At 36.9% G+C, this 26873-nt stretch overlaps 1 protein-coding gene across 1 annotated transcript; it reads left to right on the forward strand.

Moving 5' to 3' along the window:
• Positions 1 to 1489: 1489 nt before the first annotated feature.
• Positions 1490 to 25397, forward strand: ice1 (KIAA0947-like (H. sapiens)). Its single transcript, XM_062063414.1, has 20 exons — positions 1490 to 1729; positions 1849 to 1907; positions 4830 to 4941; positions 5571 to 5647; positions 5725 to 5762; positions 5840 to 5922; positions 8981 to 9057; positions 9239 to 9276; positions 9361 to 9443; positions 9529 to 9565; positions 16944 to 17000; positions 17075 to 17158; positions 17269 to 17618; positions 17704 to 20043; positions 20257 to 20419; positions 20670 to 20830; positions 23909 to 24099; positions 24272 to 24372; positions 24453 to 24551; positions 24646 to 25397. The coding sequence occupies exons 1-20, from the start codon at positions 1640 to 1642 to the stop codon at positions 24825 to 24827; spliced, it is 4422 nt and encodes a 1473-aa protein (XP_061919398.1). The 5' UTR covers positions 1490 to 1639; the 3' UTR covers positions 24828 to 25397.
• Positions 25398 to 26873: the final 1476 nt, after the last annotated feature.

Genomic DNA, 26873 nt, shown 5'->3' on the forward strand with positions numbered 1-26873 from the left:
CAGAAAATAACCTTTTTTTTACACTGTTTATGTGATTCAATTCACAGCAGTGCGTAAATGTGTTTCTGTATAGTATTTCTCCAGCAATGGTCATGTGGGGACATCAATGATAGTATTTTGAGAGGTAATCATTGAAGTCGGACATCACTGAAGGCCTAGGTGGGAAACGCACGGCCCGCCACTGCAATTAGATAATGACATCATTTATACAGACTACTAGCAACTTATAGATATCTGATAGCTGGTTTGGCAACTATGGGCCCGCCAAATTTGATCTGTCCTAGAGGGGAGCTTGAGACCTCTCACTGCAGCATATCTTGGTGTCAAGGTACTTTTAATATACAAAATATTTAGTTCTATGCATTTTCTGTATTATTCTAGGCCCTACTTATACACACATAGTCAAGATCCTAAGCAAAACTAAAATGGGGTCCAAATACTACAGTCATCAACATATTATGACATTCTGAATGAAAAAAAGATCATCAGTGGCCTTGTGGTTAGAGTGTCCGCCCTGAGATCGGTAGGTTGTGAGTACAAACCCCGGCTGAGTCATAAAAATGGGACCCATTACCTCCCTGCTTGGCATTTAGCATAAAGGGTTCGAATTGGGGGTTAAATCACCAAAAATGATTCCCGGGCGCGGCACCGCTGCTGCCCACTGCTCCCCTCACCTCCCAGGGGGTGACCAAGGGGATGGGTCAAATGCAGAGGACAAATGTCACCACACCTAGTGTGTGTGTGACAATCATTGGTACTTTAACTTCCATCCATCCATTTTCTATCGCTTGTCCCTTTTGGGGTCGCGGGGTGTACTGGAGCCTATCTCAGCTGAACTTAAATGTTGATCATATGAAACGGAGACGAGTACTGTGCTTGTTCTATAATGTGTACAACAGCACCATCTGCTGGTGTTATCAACACACACGCGGAGACGAACATGAATGAATTAAACAGTGTCTATTTTTTCATTTATTAATTGAAAACATGTTTTTTTAATATTTCATCTCTAACTGTTGGAGTGGCAGAGGTCTTTCGATGTCGGGGTTAGCAGTGATGTTTTCAGGAGAGCAGGGTTCAGTAAAGCGACACATTCTTAACACCAGGGAGCGCTGTTGAAATGTGTTTTCAATTATTTTACATATATATGCCATAAGGAAATGTTTATATTTCGATTGAATTGTCTGTACTTTACTATCAATAAAGTTATTGATTATTCTAAAGAAGTCTGACGATTTAAAACAAAACAAAAAACATTTTGAATGGCACATTTGATGTGTAGTCGTTTTATTAGTAGTCTGACATGAATGCCTGAACAAAATTATTTGTGGAGTGAAATATACATACAAAAAGAATGGTTAAAATACAACACATTGAATATAAATAAATGGTAAGCTGTTGCGTGGTCTGTATTGGGATTATAAATGGAGTATTGAATACTTAAGCTGTATGATTTTAAACAGACGGCATTCCCGGAAGTTATTTTGTATGGGTCCTGACTTGGGTCTTTTGTAAGCGTGGTAGAAACGAAAGTGTGTTTGTTTTGAACCTGTACGGGTAGTCAAGATCGCTACACATGGTCTTTGCCCTTTGTGGAGTACCGTATAAGTCATACTATTGGTGTTAGTTTTTTACAACCATGATGCCAGGAGACAGCCATTCCAAAACTTTAGCAATCGCCGCGGTTGCAACGTCTGGAAACTGTCAAAACTGCTCCGTTTTGCACCAGGTATAACCCCTCCTAGTTTTGTACAGGCATGATAGTGTCCTTTGTTATCGGTCTGGTCTGTTTAAAAGGATTAGCATTTGCAATGGCTTTTTGTTAATCTATGTTATTTTATTATACAGAATTTGACAGACTATGTGTCGTCATTGCTGGCACTCAAACAGAAGATCACCGTTTCAGAGTGAGTATTGACCAGTGAAACTTAGCACATGTACGTTGTTTACAGAACAATGTTTAGTCTTTGTGAAGTGCAGTAAATTGGTTGACTGTGGGGAATTAATTTCAGCAACGTAGGAATTATTCATTATAAATAGGGATGATGTTTGATAAGAAATTATCGAGTTCGAGCCTATTACCGAATCCTCTTTTCAGAATCAGAATAGTTTTATTGCCATTGTTTGAGAACGGGTTCACAAACTAGGAATTTTTCTTGGTGCAAACGTGCGACATAAAACACATATAACACATATTTGGTAATAAAAACCGATTCATTATCGATTCTCTTATCGAGTCCAGATAGGTTGTTGTATATACACCATAAAAAACACAATATTTGGTTTAACAAATCACTTCACATTCTCTACTGCTCGCTACTATAGTGTTACCATATCTGAGTTATTGTGCAGAAATGTGGGGAAATAACTACAAATGTGCGCTACATTTGTTAACTGGGGTCCAAAAAAAATTAATTAGACTGATACATAATGTTGGATATAGAGAACATACAAACACTTTATTTATTGAGTCAAAAATATTAAAGTTCAATGATTTGGTAAAATTGCAAACAGCTAAAATGATGTGGAATTAAATGATGGAATGGATTAAGTAAAGAAGTTAAACATTGTACTGATATGGTCCAGTTTAAGAGGTTGTTCAAGTGAATAGTGCTTACAAAGTACAAAGAAGAAGAATGATGAGTTATACTTTCAACTTTATTGAAAATAAGATATTCTTCATCTCAGTATATTAATAATGACTGAATTGATTAATTACATATTACAAAACTGTTGTATAAACTAATTCACAAATATATTATTATAAAAAGGTCAGTAAATGATGTATATATTTGTAAACGCTATGAAGTGGGAAAGGGGTAGGATTAAATAAGCTTTACTTCTTCCTACTCCTGTAAAGTGAAATGATATGAAACTGTGATGTATTATACTGTAAGTGTGTTCATGTTCCAAATAAACTGAAGAAATAAAGAAAGCACTAGTTTATTAGACAGACTTGCAAACTTTGTCGTGGTGTAGGCCAGTGGTGCCCAACCACCGGGCCGCGGCCGCAGAATAATTTTTTATTTTTTTTTTATTTTTTTTTAATATATGTTTTTTTTATTAAATCAACATACATAACACAAGATACACTTACAATTAGTGCACCAACCCAAAAAACCTGGACATGTTTCAAACATTGGCAGGGTTTTTGCGTGAGACTGAGCCTGCGCCTTCATTCACCAAGCTGCTGCACGATCACCTGTCTGTGCTTTTAAAAGAGTTTGAGCGCTACTTCCCAACTTCAAAAGACCCACGAACTGCCAAGGAATGGATCCGCGACCCATTTGTCAACAAAGCAGATGAATCCAGCATGTCTGCAAGAAGAAGATCAAATGCTGGAGATCGCAAATGACGGCAGCCTTAAAAGTGTATTTCAGACAAAAACTCTGCCTGTTTTCTGGATTAAAGTCATGGCAGAATACCCCGAGACCGCCACCACAGCACTGATAACACTGTTGCCATTTCCAACATCCTATCTGTGTGAAGCGGGATTTTCTGCAGTGACAGCCACCAAAACAAAACAACGTAGCAGACTGGACATAAGCAACACACTTCGGGTGTCTTTGTCTCCCATTACCCCCAGTTGGGACCGTCTTGTTGCAGAGAAACAAGCTCAGGGCTCCCATTGATTTAGCGTTACGTTGAGTTAAACATCTCTGTATCTGCATCTTATTTTGAAGGCATGTAAACGTTACCATAGCAACGAAAATCAGAGCGCGTTTGGGCAGAGGGAGGTGAGGGAGAGGAGGAGCTTGTGAGTCGACTCGGGCACACAAACATGCAGGAGGCTTATCTGACTGTTCAAACTGACAACTTTATTTCAGCTGTTGAAAAATAACATTCATAATGAAAGTAGTGTGAAATTGCTAATTCTTGTCATTTATATATTTTTCCACGTGATTTTTTTATTTATGTAATGGGCAGAGAGGAAATTACCAGAGACGTTGATGTTATACTGATGTTATGTTTTTGGCGCAATGTGCTAATAAAGGTCCATATGAGTACACAGTGGATTCACGTTTATTATTTTACTTTTTTCATGAAAAAAAAAAGTTTGTTATTTTAACAATTTGTATGCTTGAAAATGCTTAATTTAGACCAAAAATACACACAAATATTTGGGTTTTTTTCCCACCAAATGAATCTGTGACATAGAAAACTAATCTTTGAAGCACAGTATGGTAAAGGACGTCAGAAATGAACACCAGTGTTTCTCCCAAGTTTGCTGTCCCATTATGCTGCTTGGGGTGCAGTCGCGCGATAACGTCATCGTCTAATTTGCTAAATTTGACGGGGACTCGAAAAATAGGCGTCAAGTAAGGGAAATCTTACAGCGCCACAAATTTACATCAGCAATGACTTCTGCACCGATGGAAAGCTACCGATCGTAACATTAAAAAAAAGTTTTAAAGTAAAATGTTTCAAAATAACAGGCATGTGATAGTACCAAATCTTTCTATGGAAGGTGAAATTCATCAATGGTGAGCTGCTACTAAAAAATGAATGTATTGGAAACAATGCACACAAAACAAACTGATATGTTTTTTAGACTAATATGCCCGCCCATCAATATGTTTTCCATTGCTTGTCCCTTTTGGGGATCGCGCGGGGGCTGGAGCCTATCCAAGCTGCACTTGGGCGGAAGGCAGGGTACACTCTGGATAAGTCGCCACCTCATTGCAGGGCCAACACAGCTAGATAAACATTCATACGCTCGGGCCAATTTTAGTGTTACCAATCAGCCTCTCCCCAGGTGCATGTCTTTGGTGGGAGGGTTCTTGTTTATTAATTGTTTATCAATTGTACGTTTGACATTTCTGCTTCAGTGACACAACCCGGCTGAAAGAACAACTGCAGGAGCTTCAGATCCAATTTATTACTTTGGAGAAAAAGACGAAAGATTATGAATCTTTGCAAGCTGAGTTGGAAGGACAAAAGGTATGTGCTCTGCAGAATCTTTTAATAGCTGTTTATGTTGATATGGAGCCAGAACTCTGACAGTAAGTTTTGGCATTGTAAAAAAGAATTTGACATTTTCTGAAAAAGTTGTATTGCCACTGAAACACGCATAGGGATTATAAAATGTTGAATTAAACAATAAAATACAGACATTAGAAAACGTTTTTTTTGTATCATAAAATGTTGTTTTTTTTTAAATACACTAATTGTTTTAAGTGCCACAGGTTTTTATTTTCACTTTAGTGTTTCCCCTATAGTAGTTGCCCAAAGTAATAGTATCGAATCTGTGTTGCCGATAACAACCTGAATATTACTCTGAAAATCAGTGGTATCGCACATCACAGAGAGGTGTTTAAACATATCTACAGTTTATATTAGCTTCCTAATAATGTAGTGTTTTAATAGTATATAACTAAACTATGTGTATGAAACAAATGTGTTTTTTATAAGCTAACCATTTCAAGCACATGTCAGTATGATGCAGTGTCATCTGTTGTACATGTGTAATTATATGGGTAGTGAGTATGTGTGTAATGTGTATTTAAGCAAAATATTGTATTTTAAAATGCCTTGCTTGACATTTAATATTCTAACTTGGCTTAATACAGAGGATTCTTCAAGACTATGAACAAATCTCAAAGGAAGTGGAGATGTTGAAGCAAGAAAACAAAAATACACTGTCTGAGTAAGTAGTAGTAACAATATGCTTCATTTGGTCAAAGTCTTCATCATAACTACATCAATATATGTCCTATCCCCCAGGAATCGAAACCTTGGTAACCAGCTAAAGGATGTAAAAGGTACTTGGTAACAATACTCTGAAAAACAACTTTCAATCACTGACAATTTGTAAATATTTTTTCTTTCAAATGTTTAGAGCTCTTTGAAACTCAATCTCTTCAGCATGCACTACTTAAGAGGGAAAATACCTCGCTAGAAAACGATCTACTGAAAGCACAAGTAAGTTGTGTGTGTGTGTGTGTGTGTGTGTGTGTGTGTGTGTGTGTGTGTGTGTGTGTGTGTGTGTGTGTGTGTGTGTGTGTGTGTGTGTGTGTGTGTGTGTGTGTGTGTGTGTGTGTGTGTGTGTGTGTGTGTGTGTGTGTGTGTGTGTGTGTGTGTGTGTGTGTGTGTGTGTGTGTGTGTGTGTTATGTACAGTCAGTGTGTGTGTGTTATGTACAGTCATGGCCAAAAATGGCACCACTGCATTTATGTCAGATAATGCACCACTTCTCCCAGAAAATTGTTGAAATTACAAATGCTTTGGTATTCACATGTTTATTTCTTTTGTTTGCATTGGAACAACACAAAAAAAAAAAAAAAAAAAAAAAAAAAGCCCAGTCTGATATCATTTTACCCAGAACTCCAAAAATGGACTGGACAAAATTATTGGCACCTTTTCAAAATTGTAAGAAATAGTTCAATCAATCAATCAATCAATGTTTATTTATATAGCCCTAAATCACTAGTGTCTCAAAGGGCTGTACAAGCCACAACGACATCCTCGGTGTCGAGTGGGTCTGACATAATATTGTGAAAGTCCAACACATCAGCGAAAGTCCAGTCCATGGTGGGGCCAGCGGGAACCATCCCGAGTGGAGACGGGTCAGCAGCGTAGAGATGTCCCCATCTGATGGACAGGCTAGCGGTCCACCCCGGAGCAGAGTAGAAAAGAAAAGAAAAGAAAAGAAACGGCAGATCAACTGGTCTAAAAAGGGAGTCTATTTAAAGGCTAGAGTATACAAATGAGTTTTAAGATGAGACTTAAATGCTTCTACTGAGGTAGCATCTCTAACTTTTACCGGGAGGGCATTCCATAGTATTGGAGCCCGAATAGAAAACGCTCTATAGCCCGCAGACTTTTTTTGGGCTCTGGGAATCACTAATAAGCCGGAGTTCTTTGAACGCAGATTTCTTGCCGGGACATATGGTACAATACAATCGTCAAGATAGGCAGGAGCTTGACCGTGTAGTATTTTATACGTAAGTAGTAAAACCTTAAAGTCGCATCTTAGGTGCACAGGAAGCCAGTGCAAGTGAGCCAGTATAGGCGTAATATGATCAAACTTTCTTGTTTTTGTCAAAAGTCTGGCAGCCGCATTTTGTACCATCTGTAATCTTTTAATGCTAGACATAGGGAGGCCCGAAAATAATACGTTACAGTAATCGAGACGAGATTTAGTTTAGTTTAGATAGTTGTTCTCTAAGCATGTAATGCTCCTTTAATTTGTAATTAAACTCACCTGTCGCAAGTAACAGGTGCTGGCAATATAGAAATCACACTTGCAGCCAGTTAAAATGGAGAAACGTTGTTTCAACCTTTGTGTTGTGTGTACCACACTGAGCATGGAGAAAAGAAAGAAGAGCAAAGAACTCTCAGACGATGTTAAAACTAAGATTGTGGAAACGCATGGACAATCTCAAGGCTACAAGTCCATCTCCAGGGATCTAAATGTTCCTTTATCTGCTGTGCGCAATGTCATCAAGAAGTTTAAAGGCCATGGAACTGTAGCTAACCTCCCTGGATGTGGACGGAAGAGAAAAATTGATAATAGACTGCAACGAAGGATTGTTAGAATTGTGGATATAGAACCTCAATCCACTTCCAAACTAATTTAAGATGACCTGCAGACACAGGGTACAACAGTGTCAGCTCGCACTATCCATCGTCATCTCAATGAAAAGGGACGCTATGGTAGGAGACCCAGGAGGATCCCGCTGCTGACACCGAGACATAAAAAAGCAAGACTGGAGTGTGCAAAAACTTACCTGAGGAAGCCAAAATCCTTTTGGGAGAACGTCCTGTGGACAGATGAGACTAAAGTGGAGCTTTTTGGTAAAGCACATCATCACACTGTTTACAGAAAACAAAATGAGGCCTTCAACGAAAAGAACACCATCCCTACAGTCAAACATGGTAGAGGTTCACTGATGTTTTGGGGTTGCTTTGCTGCTTCTGGTACCGGATGCCTTGACTGTGTGCATGAAATCAGAGGACTACCAAAGAATTTTGGGGCATAATGTAGGGCCCAGTGTCAGAAAGCTGGGTCTCTGTCAGAGGTCATGTGTCTTCCAGCAGGACAACGGCTCAAAGCATACTTCAAAAAGCACGCAAAAATGGCTTAAAAGCGCTGGAGAGTTCTGAAGTGGCCATCAATGAGTCCAGATCTAAATATAGAATATCTGTGGCGAGATCTAAAAACAGCAGTAGGGAGAAGGCACCCTTCAAATCTGAGAGACCTGAAGCAGTTTGCAAAAGAAGAGTGGTCCAAAATTCCAGTAGCAAGGTGTAAGAAACTCATTGATGGTTACAGGAAGCGATTTATTTCAGTTATTTTTTCCAAAGTGTGGGCTACCTAATATTAAGTTGAGGGTGCCAATAATTTTGTCCAGTCCATTTTTGGAGTTCTGTGTAAAATAATATCAGATTTGGCTTTTTTTTTTTGTTCCAATTCAAACAATAGAGAAATAAACATGTGAATACCAAAGCATTTGTAATTTGAACAATTTTCTGGGAGAAGTGGTGGATTATCTGACAGAAATGCAGGGCTGCCAATATTTTGGCCATGACTGTATGTATGTGTGTGTGTGTGTGATTGTGTATATATATATATATATATATATATATATATATATATATATATATATATATATATATATATATATATATATATATATATATATATATATATATATATATATATATATATATATATATAATGTGTATATATATATATATATATATATACACATTATATATATATATATATATATATATATATATATATATATATATATATATACACATTATATATATATATATATATTATATATATATACACATTATATATATATATATATATATATATATATATATATATATATATATATATACACATTATATATATATATATATATATATATATATATATATATATATATACACACACACATGTCTGTGTGTGTTTGATGCTCATTCTGCATCTGGTGAAGTCAAACTAAAACAATATTTTCCTTCAGTCATCCTTGGACACATCTAAAAAAAAGGCTGAACAACTCAAACAACTAAAAGAGGATCACGCCAAGACAACGAGCATGTAAGAAACAGTGATTGTTAAATTCAAGATGTATTTTGATCATTCTTACCACCAAAGCCCTCAATAGAAAATTAAAATAACAAACTGCTGCACTTATGTTTTTTTTTTAGTTTTTATTCATGAACCTTTTAGCTGCCTGAATTTTGTTTCTGAAAACCTGTTTTGTTTTGCCCGTCAACAGAAAAGACAACCTTGCAAATAAACTTGCTCAGCTAGAAGGTTTGTATTTAATAACTTTTTCTATTTTGGTCACAAATATGCCTTATATTGGTACAACAATAGCTGTTTTCCCCCCCTTTACAGAATCTGTTTCCCAAAAGAATAATCAAATAACGCAGCTTACTAAAGAGAAGAGACTGCTGGAGAGAAACATTTCTGACTTTCAGGTGCAGTACCTTTGTGAATCCTTAATAGAAAGGTTATGGTATGGCAAGATAAAATAATTTAAATTTAATGTTGTGATAATTACAGGTAAGGCTTTTAAAACTGGAGCGAGAAAGAAATAAAGGTAAGAGCATTTGAAATATATGTATGTTTTGTTGAAAGTATTGTATTTATTATATATAACAGTGGTCCTCAATCCTTGGTCCAGGTTTGTACTGGGCTGCAAATTACATCCATTTTATTTTTTTCTCAGGATATTTTAGTTTGAAAGAATCCACACGTCTGCCCATGTGTTATCACACGAGACACATCGAAGTACACTTTTACCTTTACAGTAAGCAAGGGCGGACTTACTTTTAGGCAGTTGCATGGGGCACTGAGATTTCCAGGGTCGCCAAAATGTATCATAACAAATGTTAATAGTTTTCTTCTATTTAAAACGTTTTTTGTGCTTTTCAGAATATATTAAAATGCTTAATCATTCATGAACATTTGTGACAGCTCCCCACTGCTTTCTCACGCAATGCACTATTCCATGCTCAGACTTGATTCCGGAAAGCTGACCAAAACAAACCTGTTATTAGAGGTTTTTATAAAGATGTTGAGTTGAGTTGAGTTGAGTTTGAGTTTATTTCGAACATGCAAGCATACAACATGATACATCACAATTTCCAGTTTCTCTTTTCAACATGTTCGAAAAGGAGTAGGAAGAAGCAGAGCTTATTTAATCCTGCCCCTTTTCTTTACATAACAGTTGCTGAAACTTTTTTATTCACTTCCTGTTCTCAATGTATTCACAATAAACTCCATAGGTAATCACAATAAAAATAAATAAATAAATAATAGTAAGAATTTAATAATAATAATTGGTGAAGAAAGTCATATTTCATATGATGAGATAAGTAAGATTACTTTAAGAATGAATGAATGGATGGATGAAATAAATTGAGAATGTTTGTCATGGTTCTTCTTCTTTGTACTTCGTAAACACTTTAAGTTTGAAGAGTTTCTTGAAGTGGATCATATTAGTACATTGTTTGATTGCTTTGCTTAATCCATTCCATAATTTAATTCCACATATTGATATACTGAAGGTCTTAAGTGTTGTACGTGCGTACAAATGTTTTAAATTACATTTTTCTCTAAGATTATATTTCTCCTCTTTTGTTGAGAATAATTGTTGTATATTCTTGGGTAGCAGGTTATAGTTTGCTTTGTGCATAATTTTAGCTGTTTGCAAATTCACTATGTCGTGGAATTTCAGTATCTTTGATTCAATAAATAAAGGATTTGTATGTTCTCTATATCCAACATTAGGTATTATTCTAACTGATCTTTTTTGTAACACCGTTAATGAATGAAGTGTACTTTTGTAATTATTTCCCCATATTTCTACACAGTAGCTCAGATATGGTAACACTAGTGAGCAGTATAGAATATGAAGTGATTTTTTGTCTAGAACATGTTTTGCTTTATTCATTATTGACGTGTTTCTTGCTACTTTATGTTGTATATTTTTTACGTGAGATTTCCAGTTCAATTTATCATCAATCATTATACCTAGAAATTTGGTTTCATTTACTCTTTCAATTTCTATTCCGTCTATTTGTATTTGTGTTTGACTTTCTCTTCTACTATTACCAAATAGCATTATTTTAGTTTTACTAAGATTCAACGATAGTCTGTTTTTGTCAAACCATCTTTTTAATTTGTTAATTTCTTCTGTTATTATTTGTATTATCTCCTGTGTGTTCTCTCCTGAACAAAACGCTGTTGTATCATCCGCAAATAATACTAACTTTAAATCTTTTGTAACTTTACAAATGTCATTTATATAGAGATTGAATAATTTAGGTCCTAATATTGATCCCTGAGGTACACCACAGGATATATTTAGCGTTGTAGACATGTTCGCCTAGCTTCACGTATTGTTTCCTGTTCGTTAGATAACTTCTTATCCAGTTTAAGACTAACCCTCTGATGCCATATCGTTCTAGTTTTTTGATTAAAATATTGTGATTAATTGTGTCAAATGCTTTAGTTAGATCCATAAAAACTGCTGCTGCACATTTTTTACTGTCTATTGCATCTGTAATTTCTTCTGTAATTTCAATTAAAGCCATTGAAGTTGAGACATTAGCTCTGTATCCATATTGGTTCTCTTCGAGTATTCTATTTTTATTTATGAAACTCTCTAATCTGTTATTAAACAGTTTTTCAATGATTTTAGAAAATTGTGGAAGTAAAGAAACAGGTCTATAATTTGTAAATTGATGTTTATCTCCAGTCTTATAAATTGGTGCAACTTTAGCTATTTTCATTTTGTTTGGGAATGTACCTGTTTGAAATGATAGATTACTAATATACATTAATGGTCCTGAGATCTCTTCTACAACCGTTTTTATCGTTTCCATATCAATTCCATTACAATCAGTTGAAGTCTTAGATTTACATTTTTTCACGATTGTAACTATTTCCTCCTGTATCACATTACTGAGGAACATGGAGTTGGGATTTCGCTCTATGGTATCATTATAGTCCTCAATTGGAACTGGGTCTGGAATCCTTTCTTCCAATTTTGGTCCAATATTTACAAAATAATTATTGAAGCTTTCAACTACTTCCTTTATGTTGTCATTGTTTTTATTTCCGTCTAAAAAGTATTGAGGGTAGTCCCTCTTTGTGCCATTTTTAATAATGCTATTGAGGATGCCCCATGTTGCTCTCATATTATTTTTGTTCCTGTCCAATAATTCACTGTAATATGATCACTAACGTCGGTTATAAGTAGACCACTTGTAGTGTTATTGTCAAACTCATTGGTAAAAATATTATCAATAAGTGTGGCACAGTGTGCTGTGATTCTACTTGGCTTTGTGATTTTTGGATATAAACTGATGCTGTACATTGTATCGATAGACTTTTGCTTGTTAGGGTTCAATAAGTCAATATTAAAGTCACCACATAAGAACATTATTCTTTGACCATTATCCATGTAAGTAGCCTTGATCCATTCTTCAAATGTTTCTATACTTGACTTAGGTGATCTATATATACAACTGATGAAAATGTTTTTGCTTTTTTCCTGACATATTTCAATGGTTATAAATTCTAAGATATTATCTATAGCAAATGACATGTTTTTTACCACTTTGTAGTTCAGGTTCTTCATCACGTACACAGCTACTCCTCCTCCATTTTTGTTGGTTCTGTTGATGTAGTTTCGTTCATATCCCTCCAGATCAAAATCTATTCCTTTTTTATCATCAATCCATGTTTCTGTGACAGCAATCACTTTGAATGGTTCGTTGATGTGTTCCAAAAAGTTCTTAATGTTGTTGTAGTTTGCATACAAACTTCTGCTATTAAAATGAATAATTAACAATTTGTTATCGCATGTAATGTTGCTATTATATTGATCATCTGTATAATAAAAACAATTATTACTGATGTAGGAGAAAACATTTGTATCTGGATCTATATCATTTTCCAAATCCTGGTTTTTGTAATCTTTGTTGCAGAAATTTTTTAGTTCCATATTTTCTTGTTCAACAATCTTTGATGTTGTTTCAATAACCTCAATAAGTGTAGGTGGATGCAATCCTGAATGTAGGTCCTCTTGTTTAGTCGTCCCTTGGAACATAGTAGTGTCGATGCTGAATTTGGGTGTTTGTTTTCTGTCAGAGTCCATTATCATCGTTGTTTTGGTAGCTGTGTAAACTTTAAAAATTGTCCAGGTCCTTGATGTCATGGACAACAATTACTCTTGCTTCTGGACCTCCATTCAGCTTGATGTAGATTTTACAGTTGGTGCTCCAAGTTCCCTGGATTTTTCCCTGCTTTCTCAAGTCGCGTGCTTTCTTGGCAATTCCAGCATTGCGTTTTGTGAGATGCTTATTCATGTACACATTTGTTCCCTTCAGCTTCTTTCCCTGTCTCAGCAATGCCATTTTAGATTTTCTGTTTACGAGTTTCACGAGCACGACTGGAGTGGCGTTGTTGTTTCTTCCGTTCAGTGGGATGCATGTTTCGATGGTATTAATGTCAATTTCAATTTCCTTTGATTGCAGAAAGTTGACCACTTGCTGTTCTGCTGAGATCATATCCATTTCATCTGGTTCACCTTCATTATTCACAGCTTTCGCATAGGATCTTGGTTTAATTCGTTTCCCAGTCACGATGATATCATTCATTCGTTTGTCCTGATCCATTTCATCTATGATATTCCTCAACATGTTGTTGTCTTCTTGAAGGGTCTTCATTCGTTTGCCCATTTCAGTGGCTTCATTATTTCTTCTGTTGTTCTGAGATTGCAGATTTTCTATATTTTCCTGCAGACTTTTCACATCTTGTTGGTGTTCTGTTGTTACTTTTCTCAGATATTCTTTCAATTATTTCATTTCTTCTTTCATTTCTTTCATTTCTTTTTTCATTTCTTTCATTTCTTCTTTCATTTCTTTTTTCATTACTTTCATTTCTTCTTTCATTTCTTTCATTTCTTTTTTCATTTCTTTCATTTCTTCAAGTATTTGTAGTATCACTTCTTGATTCCCATCATGTCCTGTGTCCAACCTCAAATCTTGTTCCCAGTTGTGTTCTGTAACAGCTGACCCCGAAGGTTTCAGGATTTTAATCTTTCCTTTACCTTTTCGCATCGCGGCAGTCACTGACGTCAATGCCTCTTGCTTGTGTCTTAACGGCAGTTGCTTCTTTAGCGACTTGCGGCACTTTAACTTGTTTTTTCCAACAATTTCGTATCTTGCGCCGTTCAGAGATCAATTTGAGGTGTCAGCCTGTCAACTTATATCACTCTGCGACGTCGGGATCACTTCAAAACAGCTGTAAACTCGCCGTAGCTTTTGGTTGCTAGGCAACCGCTTGGAACTGCGGCAAGGCGCCTTTGGCTTGAGCCTAACGGCTCTCCCAAATCGCCTTCTTTCAGCGTATCAGTGCCTCTCAACTGACCAAAATCAGATTGAAGATGCCAGGGTACTCTCCTGTGGCTGTGATCGCAAATCAGTGGTCAAAATCTTCAGATTTAACAAAAAACTCCGGTAGCAAGAGCGGAGCCTTTCTCTTTTGCGTCCTTTCTCATTGACAGGAAGTGACGTTATGTAGCAGAGTTACCCAAGTAGAGTGGAGATGGTGAGAAGAAAGAAAACCGTTTTTGGTAAAACTACCCCAAGTGAACTTCATAGTGACACTGAATATACAAACCCCGTTTCCATATGAGTTGGGAAATTGTGTTAGATGTAAATATAAACGGAATACAATGATTTGCAAATCCTTTTCAACCCATATTCAATTGAATGCACTACAAAGACAAGATATTTGATGTTCAAACTCATAAACTTCATTTTTTTTTTGCAAATAATGATTAACTTAGAATTTCATTGCTGCAACACGTGCCAAAGTAGTTGGGAAAGGGCATGTTCAACACTGTGTTACATGGCCTTTCCTTTTAACAACACTCAGTAAATGCTTGGGAACTGAGGAGACAAATTTTTTAAGCTTCTCAGTTGGAATTCTTTCCCATTCTTGCTTGATGTACAGCTTAAGTTGTTCAACATTCCGGGGGTCTCCGTTGTGGTATTTTAGGCTTCATAATGCGCCACACATTTTCAATGGGAGACAGGTCTGGACTACAGGCAGGCCAGTCTAGTACCCGCACTCTTTTACTATGAAGCCACGTTGATGTAACACGTGGCTTGGCATTTTTTTGCTGAAATAAGCAGGGGTGTCCATGGTAACGTTGCTTGGATGGCAACATATGTTGCTCCAAAACCTGTATGTAGCTTTCAGCATTAATGGCGCCTTCACAGATGTGTAAGTTACCCATGTCTTGGGCACTAATACACCCCCTACCATCACAGATGCTGGCTTTTCAACATTGCGCCTATAACAATCCGGATGGTTCTTTTCCTCTTTGGTCCGGAGGACACGACGTCCACAGTTTCCAAAAAAAATTTGAAATGTGGACTCGTCAGACCACAGAACACTTTTCCACTTTGTATCAGTCCATCTTAGATGAGCTCAGGCCCAGCGAAGCCAACGGCGTTTCTGGGTGTTGTTGATAAACGGTTTTCGCCTTGCATAGGAGAGTTTTAACTTGCACTTACAGATGTAGCGACCAACTGTAGTTACTGACAGTGGGTTTCTGAAGTGTTCCTGAGCCCATGTGGTGATATCCTTTACACACTGATGTCGCTTGTTGATGCGGTACAGCCTGAGGGATCGAAGGTCACCGGCTTAGCTGCTTACGTGCAGTGATTTCTCCAGATTCTCTGAACCCTTTGATGATATTACGGACCGTAGATGGTGAAATCCCTAAATTCCTTGCACTAGCTGGTTGAGAAAGGTTTTTCTTAAACTGTTCAACAATTTGCTCACGCATTTGTTGACAAAGTGGTGACCCTCGCCCCATCCTTGTTTGTGAATGATTGAGCATTTCATGGAATCTACCTTTATACCCAATCATGGCAACCACCTGTTCCCAATTTGCCTGTTCACCAGTGGGATGTTCCAAATAAGTGTTTGATGAGCATTCCTCAACTTTATCAGTATTTATTGCCACCTTTCCCAACTTCTTTGTCATGTGTTGCTGGCATCAAATTCTAAAGTTAATGATTATTTGCAAAAAAAAAAATGTTTATCAGTTTGAACATCAAATATGTTGTCTTTGTAGCATATTCAACTGAATATGGGTTGAAAATGATTTGGAAATCATTGTATTCCATTTATATTTACATCTAACACAATTTCCCACCTCATATGGAAACAGGGTTTGTATTTGATCAACACAACACGAGCTACTGTCGGTGCAGGATGCAAGTTGAGAATGACACTTTTTATCACAAATATGTGAGTATTAAAGCGCTCGAAATGGCAGGCTATTGTAACAGCTTGTAACTTCCACTACATCTGGTAAGATGTAGTGGAAGCTCGGCAGGTAGGAACTTGTGAGGCACTCAAGACCTCTCTTTTTCCTGTCAGTCACACACTAACGACCTAGCGCTACACGTCAATAAGGATCTCTAAAAATAGCTTACACTCTGTTAAATGTTGATTTTTGTCCCTCACTATCAGTTACAGAAAAAGTGTTGGGATCAGTCATACTGAATGCACATCTCCCCAAGCTTTAATGTGCAACTTTGGACTTTTTGTTATGTGGAGGGCCCAATTGACTAGGTTTGCTTTAGGCCCCAAAATAACTAAATATGCCTCCGATGGTAAGCTAGCAAAATGAGTTGCAGTAAACAAGGACCGGACACTGGTTTTGCATTAATTTATTTTGGTGTGGCAGTACTACAGTAATCTGAGTGAAATATGTAAAGTAAACTGTTATTGTTTTTTCCCCCCTTTATTCATATTACATGATTAAGGCCCCTTCACTCTGCAAAGACTCAAAAAGGTGTGGGGACCACTGATATATATAGTACTGTATATATAAGTTTAAAACCTGCACACGAGTTGCACAATTAGTCTTGTTGTTTCTCGTTTAGAATGCAAGAGTGCATCAACTCAAGTAAAAACACCTACAGAACATAGAGTTGACAAAGGTAAACTATTGAAACATTTTATGTAGAGCATAAACAAGTTTTAAATGTGAATTGTGTGGATGGTATTTTTACAGACAAAGTTCAGATGCTTCTAAAACAATTGTGGGCTTGTGTGGAACCTGAACACCAGGAATCCGCTAACTCGTTGCACTTACACGGTGAGTCCGCTTGATTTTTGCTCCTTTCATTTAAAAGACTGACTGTAGATCATTTAACAATGTTGATATCTGTTATTTATATGCCTCCTTATTTGTTCTTGTAATTTCAGAAGTCTACTCCAATGCTAAGCAGTTCTTTACCACTTCTCACCAAAGCGCTTACACTCAGAAGGTCGAATCCCAGACCCCTTTCAAGAGTAACAGTAACATCCAAAAGTCCCCCATCCAGACAACATTGACTTACACAAACTTAAAAGCTCCACAACATGCACAGAAAACCACAAAACAAGCATCTCCACAGATCACAAAAGACACAAAGCAAAGACAAGAACCCTTTTTAACAAACAAGCATTCGCCTAAGCAAGACAGACCAAAGGAGCCTTCTGACACAGCCAGTCCTTATGAGATATTGGACTGGTTTAAGCCATTGCAACCATGCCTATCTCCACTACCTGATACTGTAAGAATGTATTGAATTATGCACTGACAAAAATGTTTTTTTTATTTTTCTCATAGTAATAAAATGTGTTGCGTGTTTCTTTCAGGAAAAAGAAACCGAGCCTATGGAGACTGCAAAAAGAGAAACGGAAAACAAAGTCCTACCTGGCAATCACAACATTCATTCTAATCAAGACAAGTTAGACCTTTTAACATCATATTCAGACCATTCTCCGAAACCTCATTCACCCATAGTTGGTGCAAATGCATGCTTGTGTGATGTCTCAACACATGAAATGGATTGCTCCTCCAGTCTACCAGAGTCTACTATTACCACAGATCTGAAGGATGAAAGGCATTGTAAATATGGCACAGAAATGCAGATTGAAGAGGATAGTGTGAAGCAATTGGCATCCTTTTCTTCATCAGAAACCACACTTCCTGTTCAGGAACCCTTGTCAAGCACAGTTAGTAAGAAGCCGAGCTGTCTGGAACCTGTAAGTAGCTGTGCTGCAGGTATCATCCAAGAAACTGTACACTGTAATTCTACAGATTCTGAAGTAGAGCCAAACAAAGATGACTCAGCAACTATTACAGAGATGGGCGTCAACAAAGTATTTGATACCAAAATCCATCCCAGTATTTGTGAGGAATCTCCCAAAGAAATGGTGGTCAACAAGGAAGTGGCTGTGCAGTCAGTTACTTGCGTCAGTTATGGGCAGACACAAGATAATTCCAACAAGAAACATGCATCTGAATATGGGAATAGCAACCATGATTCAAGTGGTTATGCACTGGGAGTTGAAAATGCCAGAGTCCTAAATCCCCAGGAGAATGCAGATCACAAAGGAAAAGACTCAGAAATGCGAGACGACAAACCGTGTATATTGAACTGTGACACCCGTAGTAATGTTGCAAGTACACAAAGTGAAGACATAAAAGAAAAGGAGTCATTCTATCATACAGACAAAATGGAGGAAGCCCAGGAAACTGCCGAGGGTAATGGAGCAGTTTCTCCAAACAATCCAAGTAGCATTACACTTCCAATGTCAAGGATTGAGAATATAGATGAAACCATTGCCCGTCGTATACCTTGTGTTACAACAACGCCAATGACTGATCCAAAGGACACGTTGATGAGTGACAAACAAGCTGATCTTGGAATTTCTCTTCCAGACATGACATTCAACTCTAAATCTTCTAAAGAAAATATGCATTTGCTATGCAGTCAGCTAAGGCTTTCTCATTTAACCCCTAATTCAATCACCGCAAAACCAGAAGAAATTCACCTTGGTGTAAATGGCAATTCAAATAAAACACCCACAGAGGCATTGATACATTTAGAGAAAGAAGATGTTGTAGGAGAGGTTGTTGTCAAAGACTCAACTCAGGACGTTTCTTGTGATGGCCAACCAGTTAGCACTCTCAAACAGACCGCTGCAGATGTGAATGGACCAGATACATCTGATTTCTCTACTGAAGTGCTTGATGAACAATATGACTTAATCAGAGGAGTAGATTCTACAGCTGATATGGTCACAAATGCAGCTACTGAACCACCTTTGTCGTCAGAGTCCATAGGTGAAGTTCGTATTGAAATTGGTCCTCCGCTCCCTCCGATCATCACCCCTCTAAGGACACCTTCAAAAGAAAGCAAACCAATCAATCCAAGGCATGCCATTGGAAAGCTTTTATTCCCCTCTCCAATGGGTAGCTTGCCATCCCCTTCCACTCCAGTTCAGACCCCTTTGACTCCCAATAGTCAAACAATGAGTTCTAATGGAGTACCTTCATCACCTCTTCAGTTTGGCTCTGCCACCCCAAAACATGCGGTGCCTGTCCCAGGTCGTTTGCCAGCTCCAGGGAATTCTTCACACTCTGCAGCCCCCTGCCCATCTCAGGAAAATTCAATGAGTATTCTGGATAGCATGTACCCAGAACTCTCTGCACGTGCCCGCACACTGAGCATTCTTAGAGGGAATTTCAGCATTAGTTCCTCAGAAAGTGGAACCTCACCTCCAACAACTGACACTCAGATGTCAAGTTTTAAAACCGTCTCTTCCACATCAACCGCTTTCACCAATGAGATAAGAGGAGAAAAACGACCTGCCACTGACTTGACTCAGCCTAAAAACCGTAAGTGTTTTCGGCAAGACAGCAGCTCTCCAGGAGCCGTCTACAAAGTGACCAACGGTGGCGATGAGTCAGCATCGCCTCAGACTCTGAAGATCACTCAGAATGATAAAAAGAAAACTGTTCCATCCCTAGAGGGTGAAGAACCTGTTGAGCAAAATGTCATTGTCCGCCTTTTGAAAAGAATTGAACACCAGGCCTTTGACATCCTGCTTGTGATCCAGAGCCAAGTGTATGTTGGTAACTTCTCAAAAAAACCTGTCCTGAGAGATGAGGAGCAGGAAGTCCTTTCTGAGATTTGTCAGAGCAACTTGGTTAGTATGCCTATTTAATGTTTTTATTTTTATTTTTTCGTTATTTATTAGCAAAAACACTAGTTCAAAGGAAAAACATGTCTGTGCAGTATTTAATTAAGACTTGAAAAACTTGACCTTACTGAGGGAAAATATGTAAGATAAATTATTACAGTTAGTACTCTGTGTCCTTGTGAACTTATGTATTTGTGTATGTTTTGTCTTGACCTAAAGGCAGATGATATGACGTTGGCCATCTTGAACAAATTGAAAACAGAGAAGAGAGACTTGTGCAAAAATTATATGCAGGCCCTGTGCAGAGTCTACACGGCCATCTGTCGACAGAAGAGAGACTTTGAAAAGGCTCATATCCTGGCTTATAGCTTGCTTGTGGAAGGTTTGTGGTATTCGTCATATTTCTGTTATTACTTGGATGCCATCTTAAGACATAAAGTTGTGACGGTATTGTTTATTCAGGTGCTCTTTTTTTTTTTTAACACTATATTTTCTATGTAGACTGGTATACTGACGCATAGGAGCAAGATTTGCTCACTAAATTATGAACACTTTCGAATATTTGGATTAACTTTTGGCACCACATATGCTTTAAATTCTATGTATCTTTGATCCGGTTTTTCCTGTTCCAGATTTCCCGGATTGCTCCAAGCTGATTTTGTTTATGGTGACAACATGGCCCACTGTTTTGTCTCATAGCAGCCTCCTATGCCAAGCTATACACACAGTCACCCAACTTAAAGCAACTTGTGAAGTCTTCAAGTGCCTCTCAGCATACCTTGGATGGGAAAAGGTATAAAGTCAAGGTTTCGGTTTATATAATTTTGTTATGTTGGCCTCATGTTTCTGTGCTCATTTAGTGCTTTGCTTCCATTCAGGTTTATATGTGCACTAAATGGGCACATCCATGTAAACTGACCACTTGAATAAGATTTGATAAAAGGTATGGGTGTTCTGATCAGATATTGGTATCTGATATCGGCAAAAAAAACAAAACAAGTGTCGGATGATACCGGCTTGCATCTAAAATCTCTGATACAAGCAGTCCTGCAGCATGTTTACTTGTGCAAAGCTGGACAAAGAGTTAACATCTAAATGTTATCCAATAAGCACACAAGTTTGATTGTTCCCTGTATTGTAGTGAAGTGATTTACAAAAGGTAAACATGGCAGGCTTTTAAGGGCTAACAGCTACACAACAGCTAAGCACACAGGCTAGACATATACATAGTAATTGTCATTAACTGTACAAGATTGCAGTCTAAAACACAACATTCATCAATATAAACAAGTACCATATATTTTTGTTGCATATTACTTAGGGATACAAAGTCTCCAAGACAAGCATATTGGAAAGTATCGTCTAAAAATGTGTCTGGATTATTTAATTTACTCAACATGCACTACATTTAATGAATTTTTGTGACCACTAGTTGTTGCCAAAAAACAAATTAACACTCCACTTCAATATCATAAATCTGTTATACTGATAGTGATTTTTATACCCACCACTGCTCTCTCAGTAATTTCACTTGATCAAGCCTTTTCTAACATTCCACACTACAAAATTATATTTTTTTAGTTTATTTCTTCGGTCAGTGGTCAACAAAATAAAGATACACAACTGTACATCCATGACTTCATAAGTAGACAATTTTACAGACCAAAAAGGGTTAGTCTGAAGTTAAACACCTATTTCGCCTAACCCTATTAAAAAAACTCAAATATAAGATGTCGTAAAACCAGGAGACATCGCGCTCTGATCTTGAGCTTAATAGACATGTAAAATGTCCTTAACACAACATATTACAAATACACCTACATAGCATACACACTGTTCTAATAGATACACAGTAAAGACATAGACAAACAGTTGTGAAATATGCTAGTACACTCATACGTGTTGGTTAAACATTTGTACCAATAATATACTATGTACAAACACTTATATTTCCATTATTATTGATGTCCCACATTTAGTTTTGTGAATAAAATGTATAATAGTATTAACTAGTGGTGTTTATTCAAGAGTGATATATTTTTGTAAGACTTTGGTCTTAAAGTTTTTTTTTAATGTGTGAATGGAACTGGAAAATTTTAAGGCATCACCCGAGCTGTTCCATAGATGAACCCCCCTGACAGAAACACATCTACTTTTTAAACTAGTTCTCATGTTTGCTTTCTGAAAGACAGATGAACCTCTGAGGTCGTAGGGACTCTCCCTGGGTTTGAACCTCTCCTGTAGACACTGAGGCAGCATGCGGTTATTAGCTTTATACGTCACAATAGCTTTGTTATGAGCATAATAATCTGCATAATTTACAATTCTAATGGCTTTCTTTTAAAGTAAGAACATTGAGTTGATGTTTGATTTATAATTATTACCCCAGATTTCAACACAATAATTGGGATATGGAAGTACAAAATAATTGTATAACATGTTAAGAGCATTTTGATTTACAGAGTTTTTAAGTTTATATAACATCAATAATTTTTGCCATCTTTGTCATGAGTATAATTATGCACAGTTTCCAATTTAATTTGTCATCTATATAGATTTCCAAAAATGTTCTTAAATACACCCTTTCTATTTCCATATCATCAATCCTTATGTGACACGGTATGTTAATTTTCTTATTTCCAAAAAGTATATATTTTGTTTTATTTAAGTTGATTGATAGTTTGTTAGCATCAATCCTTTGCTTTAAAATTAAGAGTTCACTCTCTACGGTCTCTAGGAGCTGGCCAAGGTCTTGCTCAGAACAGTACAGGCTTGTATCATCAGCAAAGATAATACAGTTTAGTTTTTCAAAGATTTTACAGATATCATTAATATACAACATAAACAATTGTGGTCCCAGTACAGAACCTTGGGGTACTCCATGTGTTGTAATATTTTTCTCTGAATTTAAATTTTTCATATGTACATACAGTTCTCTGCCACCTAGATAACTTTTCAACCAATCATGAGGAAGACCTCATCAAACATTCATCAAACATTTTGTTCAAAAGTAATGTGTGATCAATGGTGTCAAAGGCCTTGCTCAGGTCAATTAAAACGCCAACAGTGAACTCCTTATCAATTGTAATGGTTACCTCAACTATTTCCATCACTGCCATGGAAGTGAACATGTTTAATCGAAAACCATATGTTGTTCACTTAGCAAGTGGTGCTTATCAATACAACTGTCTAGTCATGATACGAATGATTTTTCAAGGACTTTTGAAAATTGTGGGAGTAAAAATGCCTTCAGTTGGTAAACTGACGCTCATCTCCACTTTGGAAGATGGGAATAACTTTTGCCATTTTAATTTTCATTGGAAATACATCTTTTACAAAAAGAAATATTACATGTATAAGTGAAGGAAATAGCTATATAATCAACAATTTCTTTGATCAGAGAGATGTCTAAATCATAGCAGTCTGTTCACTTATTGTTTTTCAATGTATTTACAGTTTTTGTGATTTCACTTTCATGAACAGGAGAAATGAAACACGATTCTAAGTTGTTTTGAATGATTTTTTCATTAAATGTGACAATGTTTTCTGATTCTACAATTTAATTTGCTAAATTGGGTTCAACATTGACAAAGAACGTGTTAAATGCATTATTCTCTTAGGGTTATTTATAGGTAGATTATTTTTTTAGTATGCACTATGATTTGTGTTGGTATCGTATAGGATTAATATCAGTATCGTCCAATACTCAAGGCTCCAATATCTGTATTGTATCAGAAGTGGAAAAAGTTGTATCAGGACACCCCGAGTAAAAGTCAGAAATGCCTTTTAGAAAAATTATTGTAGTTTAGATTTCAAGTCACTGTTCCAATTGAGAAAATTAATGAAACCAAAACATCCTGTGCCCCTTCAGACTTCCCCCTGTGATATCGACGTTCTAATTGCCAGGACACTCTCTGAGATGCGGTCAAATTTAGGGTCCTTTTTCACAAAACACAGTCGATACGGTGACGACTTGGGAACAGAGGCTTGGGAACAGGTGTTCACTATGCACCTTCTCTGCGCACACAAGTCCTGGGAGTGGAGCTATGATCATATCTTGAGGTAGGGATCATTCACCGAAATGCTAAAATTGCATTCCATGTAGTTAAAGGAATGTTTTAAAATACAATTGTATATTTGAGCAAAAAGACAGCATTGATTTTCTTTTTTGGAATTTGCTGAATATAACAGTTAAATTATTTGTATGATAACATTTGTTTTTGTGCACTGACAGTAAAGAGTTGTGGCCAATGATGAACACATGGGTGTCACAGTCCCGAGACCAGCAGGTGCCCATCTCAAACATGACGGTGGCAGCTGTCCTACGGCTCATTGGTCAGTTGTTGTTGATTTATTTGGTATCCACCTTCTTTCACACCTGAATGCTTAATTGTATTTTTGCTTTTCCTAAAAAGGGCGCCTTGGCCAGCTGGGAATCAAAGAAAATAACATTTCTTCAGTGTTATCAGTCGCCAATGTCATCAATACATTTGGTAGGCAGAGCCAGAGTGAAGGTACGTAATCAAGAGAGCACTATCTGTCAAAGGCGGCTGGATTTGGATTTTCAATGAGCAAGACATGTAATTTTATAATGAACGTACCGTCCAGGTGTGCCATGGCAGGTGCAGTTAGCAGCCGTGTACTGCATCTTCGACCTGTCGCCATGCAACCCAAAAGAAGCCCTGGACGCGCTTGCAGAGTGGCGAATGGAAGCATCACAGAGCGTTCCCCCTGCTGTCATGAGCTGCATTAACCAGCTGGCCTCGATCTGCAGGCACTCCATAAAATAGGGCACACATACTTAGGGAAGTGCAATCATGTTGCGCTTCTCCAAAATGTGATTTACACTATTGCAATTTTAAGGTCCCAACTAAATCATCATTGCCATCCCTGGTGAAGCCAGAAAAGAGCATTTGCTTTTTTTTTACCTATAACTGTGACCTGAGGCATGCCATACCACTTTACTCAGACACACCCGCTTACAGTCATGTCTGGACATTGTGTTGATTTAGGAATGTATTGTTATGTGTGTGTCTACTCTTACAGGAATGAGGAAAGTTAAGTGGCAAATACAAAACTTTTTTTTTTAAATGATTTTGGCTGAGGTATTTTAACTATTCCCACTCTGTTACAAGTGGAGGCACACAGATATTACAATGTGCTCAGGTAATATTTTAAAGTACTCTTAATGGTCATGTGTTTTAGTTTGACTGTGGTGCTATACTTTGTGTCTTGTAAATACAATTGGTTGTACATCAAGGAAAAATGATACCACACCATAGTAAATGTATGTACAGTTTCAGAGATAATTTATTTTTACTATTAAAAATTCTACATATTAAATATAATCTCTGCCTTCTGGTGTCCCTCAATAAGACTTTGCGCAGCATGTTAAAAGTCTAATAAATTGCGATTATCTGACATTAAAACTGATGAAAAGGTGTCTAACTTTCATCGCATTTATGGCTGCCTTTAAAGGGTGACTTGTAACATTGAATATAAATGTATAATTGCCCAATAGTATTACACAATTGCCAAGCATTTGATTATTAGACTTTTTTTTTTTACATATAAATTAATGGAAAAGTTAAGTTTGACTCTTTACAAGAAAATGTAGTATGGTAAATAATATAAAAATGTAAAAGATGCATATTCATGCAGTACATGTATTTTGTCATGAAAACAAAAATGATGAATATATATTTATTTATATATACTGTATTGTTATTCATTTAATATTGGACACATTTTAAAAGATGCAATTTAATGGATCATATACAGTACATGCTTTCTTTGAAATACGTTAATTATAACATATATTTATGGTTGTATATTATACATTATGAATACAATGATATGTTTATTAATATTGGACACATTGTTTCCAGGCTTTTGTGGGCCACATACATTGAGGTGACGAGCTGAATCTGGCTCCTGTGCCTTGAGTTTGACACGTGAATTAGAACGCAAATTATGTGTGAGGGTACTGTTATCACAGCATGACTCAGTGTAGTGTTTGTACCACAAGAAACACAGCAATGAAGTACAGTATAGCAAGTTTTTGGTACCACTACTACTTGATCATGTGTTGGGTTTTTCTGGTTTCTGCTTTTGCACCCCGATTCAGTTTTGACCTTCAAAGTAAAATCCGCTACCACAATAATTTAAAAAGCCTCCATAAGAAACATTGTCATTGACAAGAATAATATTTAGAAATACATTTATTATAAAATATATATTTATGGTTGTATATTATTAATACAATTATATGTTTATTAATATTGGACATTATTTCCAGGCTAACACTAAAAAAAATTGGAACTAGTGTGTGAGTGTGAATGTTGTCTGTCTATCTGTGTTGGCCCTGTGATGAGGTGGCGACTTGTCCAGGGTGTACCCCGCCTTCCGCCCGATTGTAGCTGAGATAGGCTCCAGCGACCCAAAAGGGAATAAGCGGTAGAAAAGGGATGGATGGATGGATTGTTTCCAGGCTTTTGTGGGACACATACATTGAGGTGGCGGGCCAGATTTGGCCCTTGTGCCTTGAGTTTTTGACACCTGTCAATTAGAATGCAAATTACGTGTGAGGGTACTGTTATCTCAGCAATTGTACCACAAGAAATACAGCAATAAAGTACAGTATAGCAAGTTTTTAGGTTTTTCTGGTTTCTGCTTTTGCGCCCCGATTCAGTTTTGACCTTCAAAGTAAAATCCGCTACCACAATAATTTAAAAAGCCTCCATAAGAAACGTTGTCATCGACGAGGATGATACATCCGTAAATATTTTGTTGTAAATATTTCTAAGACATTTTGCCGATTTCTGCAAACGTTTTCA

This window comes from Entelurus aequoreus, linkage group LG11 (genome assembly GCF_033978785.1).
Source record: "Entelurus aequoreus isolate RoL-2023_Sb linkage group LG11, RoL_Eaeq_v1.1, whole genome shotgun sequence".
NCBI lineage: Eukaryota > Metazoa > Chordata > Actinopteri > Syngnathiformes > Syngnathidae > Entelurus > Entelurus aequoreus.

Excerpts from the sequence above, each read along its gene's own strand:
- ice1 (XM_062063414.1), top strand. The coding sequence starts at position 1,640 with ATGATGCCAGGAGACAGCCATTCCAAAACTTTAGCAATCGCCGCGGTT. Across the intron at positions 5,763-5,839 it reads CCAGCTAAAGGATGTAAAAG|AGCTCTTTGAAACTCAATCT; the intron begins GTACTTGGTAAC and ends TCAAATGTTTAG. Across the intron at positions 9,444-9,528 it reads GAAACATTTCTGACTTTCAG|GTAAGGCTTTTAAAACTGGA; the intron begins GTGCAGTACCTT and ends TGATAATTACAG.